The 6,802-nt window shown below is 36.6% G+C and overlaps 1 protein-coding gene across 3 annotated transcripts in view; it reads left to right on the forward strand.

The window, feature by feature from the left end:
- The window catches only part of Tex30 (testis expressed 30), a 9,158-nt gene extending 4,528 nt beyond the window's left edge, over positions 1 to 4,630 (forward strand). For 2 of the 3 annotated variants that reach the window (XM_013353487.2, XM_005366396.3), the window contains exons 4-6: positions 2,353 to 2,404; positions 3,019 to 3,224; positions 4,180 to 4,630. In XM_013353487.2, the coding sequence (XP_013208941.1) occupies positions 2,353 to 2,404; positions 3,019 to 3,224; positions 4,180 to 4,353 (432 nt within the window). In that variant the 3' untranslated portion in view covers positions 4,354 to 4,630. The remainder of the gene's footprint in view (positions 1 to 2,352; positions 2,405 to 3,018; positions 3,225 to 4,179) is intronic. The other variant, XM_013353488.2, reaches the window with a different exon arrangement.
- Positions 4,631 to 6,802: the final 2,172 nt, after the last annotated feature.

Raw genomic sequence — 6,802 nt, forward strand, 5'->3', positions numbered from 1 at the left:
AATTCTTTATCAAGTTTACTGTTTACCACTCTAGTTGGAAACACGCACTTGGGAGAGGGGAAACCTAAAAATGAGGTGGACTAAAGTCTCGTGCAGTTGCTAACTTTATTTAGAGTTTCAGACAATTTATACTCTGAAAGTTAAGAATCGCATGAGTAAGGTGTTCGGTTACAAGGACAAGCCACATATGTCAAAAATACGTTTTTCCATCTAGCAGCATAGAAATAACAGCTGAAGTAAACTCCCTCCTAGCCAGTACAGCTGAGAGGAGCATAAAAACCCATTCCAGGAACAATTTTGTTGTTTTGAAGAAACTGAGGTTACAAGAATCTAATCTTATTTTCTTGGCATTTTCTCACAAGCACTCAGAATTCTCATTTGACTCCATTCTTGGACTATGTTCCGACTTCTCCCCATTTTTATTTTAATAAAATAATATTAAATAGGATAACTAAATAGGATAATAAAATAATATTAATAATAGGATATCCAGAGTGGTTTTGATTTGAGATGTTTTAGGTAAATCTAATTGTCATTTGATTCATAAATTTATAGATTGTTAAATATCCTGTAAACAAACAAATTATAATAAAATGGTGGGAACATTGGAATTTTCTGCCACCAACAACAGAGATTCAAACTGGCCAGTACTATTATTTACAGTATCATATTGATCAGGAAATTGAGAAGAATAGCTTGGAAGGAGGCCCATATGATTAATTGTTTACATTGGGTCCTGCCTTCATTTACTAATTGAACTGGAACAGTAAGGTAAGCAATATTTTATGGCTCTTGTGGTGCAAATAATCCAAAGGATTATCCTCTTGTGCTGTAATAGCTGTAGGAGACAATTTAGTGGAGAAAATGAGTTCGAAGGCAGTGAAAGAATCCACTTGAGACATAAATGTCTGGATTCAAATAGCTGTAGGTTCCTCCTTTGCTCTGGAAATAATGTGTGAGGACTGTCCAATGCCGACTTTCCTTCTAGAGTCTTAAATAGATTAGTTAGTGTGTAATTAGGTAAGAATTTTGATTTTGCTGAAATTGGCACAGGAAGTACCAAGCGACAGCTCATGGGGCCAGGGAGACGTCAATGGAGGGATTACTTTTCCCACCCGTGCTCTAGCTTGCCTGGGTTGTAAAGTTAGCTTTTACATGGGATCTCCTAAATTCTCACAAAAAGTAGAGACAATTCAAGATTAAATCAATTATCATATTCCTCACCCCATACTTCAAGGTCATTTTTCATACAATAGAGATAAGTATTTAAAGGAGGCTCCAGTAAGGGGGCTGAGGCAACAATTCCTGGCATAGGTGTCAACATTTCTGTTTTTTATTTTATTTATTTATTATTTTTACTGCACAGGGAAAATTTCCTTTTTTGCCTCTATCAATTTTAAGGTCTAACTATTCAGGAATTATTTCTTTATCATGATTAATAAGTATTTTAATAACAGTTGAAATCAATGCCCATGTGACCCCAAATTAAAAAAGGATCTTTTACTCCTTGCTAAATTCCTTTATAATATTTTAGACTCTATCCCATACTACTTCATGTAAAATTCCTTCTTCTGAAAACCAGGATTATAATCATAACCAACTTGCAAGCAATCTAGTAGTTGTAATTTTGATACTTGTGGTCATTATTTCTTTAAGAAATTATGCACAATTTGGCGTACAGCAAAGTCTTCCCTAGTTTCTGCCCCGTTTGGCTCTCTCATGGCTGACTTCAGGTCCTTCTCTGTTCGGGTGCCACTTGTTTACCACTATGGAGGTGGTGAGACCTGGGAGAAAGGAGCCAATAAATTTAGACAGACGAAAGCCTCATGAAATAACCAACTTTGTTTAGAGCATCAGATGATTTATATTCTGCTTGTTAAGAAAAGTCGAATCACTTAAGATGTTCAATCACAAGAACAAGACACGTTGCAAAAACATGTATTTCAATAGAGGCATGTGAATAACCACAGCTGAAGTAAATTCACTCCTGTCTGCTGCACCTGGGAGACCCATGAAAACACAGGCCGAGAACAATTCTGGTTTGAAGAAACTGAGCTCACAGGACTCGTTTTCTTTGAGTTTTCTCACAAGCACTCAGAATTCTCACATAACTCCATTCTTGGACTGTGTCCCAACAGTTTACTGCTTGAATATTTTTATGAAGGCAAATTGATTTTCCCTGACATATTAGCTGACATAAGGACTAATAGTGAACACATGACAAGAAGAGGAAAGAACTGTATCTTTGGTAAATTATGTCTTTGCATAAATTTTTGTATATATCAGTAATGACAAGAATATCCAGTGGAGTATGACATGAAAGGAACTGATAATTTTTTTTGATTTATCTAGAATTACCTAAAGACCTCAGGAGAATACAAACTTGCTGGTGTTTTTCTTGGAGGTAAGCTTTAGTAATAACTTCATTATAAATATTAAGACTGATAGCAGGAGGTTAATTTAAGAATTAATTTGTTTTAGCTGGGTGATAGTGCACACCTTCAATCCCCACACTTGAGACAGAGGCAAGCGAATCTCTGTGATTTTGGGGCCCGGCTAATTGATCTACAGAGTGAGTTTCAAGACAGCTAGTAGGGCTGTTAAACAGAGAAACCCTGTCTTCAAAACAAAACAAATTATTTTGTTTTGATACATAACCTTGATACTTTATTAAGCTTTATATGCTTAAGGCATTTATGTGTTTAAATATAAAATAAGATTCTCTTATTCACTACATTTTATTACTCTTGCAAATGATTCATTGAGAGTTTCTTCACCCTTTTAAGTATTGAGAAAAATAATTGTTTCTTTTTAAAATTTGGGGTTAGCTAGATCAATTTTTAGCGTTTCATAAAGCTGTAAGATTCCATTAAAAGCATTAGAATTTATTGCTTGCTGCTCTTTTGAGTTGATTTTTTTTCCCTCTGTAAGTATGAAGAACAGCAAAACTAATTTTACCATACCATTGCTACTATTGTATGTAAATATTTATTTCTAATTGAACTTAATTGGTTTTAGGTCGTTCGATGGGATCAAGAGCAGCTGCTTCTGTAATGTGTCACACTGAGCTAGATGACACTGATAATTTTGTTCGAGGTCTCATTTGTATTTCTTACCCACTGCACCATCCAAAGCAGCAGCAGAAACTCAGGGACGAAGATCTCTTTCGTATAAAGGATCCTGTACTGTTTGTGTCAGGCTCAGCAGATGAAATGTGTGAAAAGGTGAATTGGAACTCTGTATTTGTATGAGTAAACTACATTAGAGGCAAGATTATTGCCTGCCATATTCAGCTTCTGGACCTGGTGACCCACACCTTTAATCTCAAACTCAGGAGACGAGACTGGTTGATCTCTGTTAGTTCAAGACCAGCCTTGAATATAGGGAGTTCCAGGTCGGCTGGGGCTATATCACCCTGTCAGAAACAAGACAAAAAATGCTTATGTCTAATTTAGTTGTGTGTCTTTGTTACCCTGTAGCTTTGTAGCACATAAAAATAAAAGCATAGGGGCTGGAGAGATGGTTCAGTGGTTAAGAGCATTGCCTGCTCTTCCAAAGGTCCTGAGTTCAATTCCCACCAACCACATGGTGGCTCACAACCATCTGTAATGGGGTCTGGTGCCCTCTTCTGGCCTTCGGCATACACACAGACTATTGTATACATAATAAATAATAAATAAATAAAAGCATACTAATAAAATGGATCTCCCTAGAAAGGAATTTGGTAAATAGATTTCATCCTTATTTGAAGAATTAGTAATATCTGATTGTTATGATTTGGGAGATACCAGGGTATACATTTGGTTTATCATTTCAGCTTTGTGGCAGATTGTTATGTCTCTCAAGTAAGCGTTAGCAGAGTTCATATATTACTGAATATTAGCTAAGTATTATGGACTACTGTTTTCCAGAACACACAGTTTTCTTGGGAGAAAGATTTTTGGGAAAACAATTTAAATAACTCTAACCTTCCTAAAAGTTTTCCTTGTCAACAAATGCTTGGTGTATTCTGTTATAGGACTGTTTGAGAGAAGTGGACTGACACTGCTGTAGATACCTCGTTATGTACTGCATTGTCTCTAAAGTTGCATGTAGAGCAGGTATTTAGTGAGTCCTCTGGAGGGAGTGCCCGTCCAGTACAGGTGAAGGAAAGGTAATCTTTTTCTCTTTCCTCTTTAGAACTTGTTGGAGAAGGTGGCACAGAAGATGCGAGCTCCCAGTAAAATCCACTGGATTGAGAAGGCAAATCATTCCATGGCAGTGAAAGGACGGTCGACAAATGATGTCTTCAAAGAAATAAATACACAGATCTTGTTTTGGATCCAAGAAATCACTGAAATGGACAAGAAATAATTGTCATTAAAAGCCATGTTATTTTGAATAAAAGTATGGTTAATTTGATAAAGAACAGTATACCTCTCAGCATTGTGAGATATATTTCAGACTAATGTTCTTTAATGTTGCCCTATTTTTGAAACATGGTATTGTGCAAATATCCTTTACAAGATGTCTTTTGAAAGCACTGTTATAGTTATATGAAGATAATGTACAAATATTGAAGGTTGTCTATAATTTATTTTCATTAGTATAGTTAAGTTTTGAAAAATTAAACATTTGCATTTTGTTAAAATGGTGCTTTGTCTTACTCTGAAATACTAAGAAAATGCTTCTCAAAAGAGAAAAAAGTACTGACGATATGGCTCAGTCCTAAAGGACTTGTTATACAAGCATGAGTGCTCAAGTTTTTTAAAAGTTTGTTTTCATTTACTTTTTACTTACCTGGGGGAGGGGTGCAGGGGTCAAAGGTCAACTTGGGGCAGTTCTTTCCTTTCAAGCTTGGTGGCCAGTGCCCTTCCCCTTAGCCATTTTGCCAGTCCCTGAATACAACTCCTATTACCGATGTAAAGAAGTGGGCACAACAGCATACCCCTATATACCTAGCTCTGGGATTTGATGGCCAGCCTCTCTGACCAAACCAGCATATTCCAAGGTCAGAGGCAGGCAGAATTAGGGGTTCTTAGAAAGTACATAAAATGAGACTAATGCTAAATTTGTAAATAATCTTAAAATAAATGATTCTATACTAAATTCTCTTAGTAGCTTGCCTACTGCTCTTTCTAGGCACCAAACCTCAGATTGCCCATGTTCGTCATTCCTCCTACCCTGGTAGAGTAGATCAGTTTTGTTTTGTTTTGTTTTGTTTTTTTTTTTATTTTCGAGACAGGGTTTCTCTGTAGTTTTTGGTTCCTGTCCTAGAACTAGCTCTTGTAGACCAGGCTGGCCTCGAACTCAAGAGATCCACCTGCCTCTGCCTCCCGAGTGCTGGGATTAAAGGTGTGCGCCACCACTGCTCGAGTAGATCAGTTTTATTTATTACATTTTCCCACCTTAGCTATGGCATTAAAAAAATGAAAACCTAAATAACTTAGGTCTTTCATATTATAGTAGAAAATCATATATAACTACAATTTCAAATTTGGTTATCAGTATATATATTTGTTGATTAAGTCACTTCCTGAAGAAGATTTAAGGTTTTTTTTTTTTTCTTTTGCTTTTTTCTAGACAGGTTTTCTCTGTGTAACAACCCTAGGTGTCTTGGAACTAACTTGTAGACCAGACTGACCTCGAACTCAGAGATCTATCTGTTTCTGCCTCCCAAGTGCTGGGCATTTAACCTGTGCCCCACCACTTTGCCCAGCAAGATTTAAGTTTTTTAAATTGGTAAACAGAATGAATATTTAAATTTTTAAAATACTACAGGTGTGAAAACATTGTAAGCCCCAAACCAAGCTATCAGAATATAACTTGGTCCATTAGCAACTAACTAAAGTTCACTGACAGATAATACAAATTATAATTTAATTAGAGCTAGTGATGTAGCTCAGTGGTAGAGCTCTTGCCTAGCGTGGATGAGGCCCTAGGTTCAATCTGCACAGGAAAATTATAATAGGGAAAGAACGGACAGTACAAAAGGAAACTTAAAACCATCAGAATATAGAAGTGTAAGGATAAGGTGGGTTTAAGAGTCCCATGCTCTACCGACTGAGCTAGCCAGGATAAGGTGGGTTTAAAAGGTTAGTAATGAGGCTATGAAACTTTTTAAACTATAGGTAGAATATAGGCAACTGTACCTGACACACAAGCTAGAGTTAATCTGGAAGGAAGGAAACTATTGGGAAAATGCCTCCAGAAGATCCAGCTGTAAGGCATTTTCTTAATTAGTGATTATGGAGGAGGGCCCAGCATATTGTGGGTTTTACCATCACTAGGCTGATGGTGCTGGGATATGGGATATATATGAAATGAAGAAGGAAAAAGAAAAGTATACTGAGCAAGCCATAGGGATCATGCTAGTAAGCATCACCCCTCTATGTCCTCTGCATCAGTTCCTGCCCTGACTTCCCTCGTGATGGACTACTAACCTGAAGTGTAAACTGAAATAAACCCTTTCCTCCCCAACCTTCTTTTGGTTATGGTGTTTCATCACAGCAGTAGTAACCCTAAGACAGTAATCAAAGATACTACTTTAAACAGGAATAAAAATCATTCAAAAATTAATACCCCTAAGTTGTGTATAAGAAACAACTATGCTGCTTTATGTAATTGCCATTTGAAAGCCATGAGCCTAATTATGACTGATAAAAATTTATAACTTAGCAATGAGCCATAGGTCTAAGGCTGAAATGAATATTGAAGGAAAGCTCCTGTAGCTTCGCAGCATTTAGTGGGGAAGTATACAGTCCCTTGTAGTTTGAACATTTTTTTATTGAGCTATATATTTTCTCTGCTCTATTCCCATCCT

This window comes from Microtus ochrogaster, unplaced genomic scaffold (genome assembly GCF_000317375.1).
Source record: "Microtus ochrogaster isolate Prairie Vole_2 unplaced genomic scaffold, MicOch1.0 UNK8, whole genome shotgun sequence".
NCBI lineage: Eukaryota > Metazoa > Chordata > Mammalia > Rodentia > Cricetidae > Microtus > Microtus ochrogaster.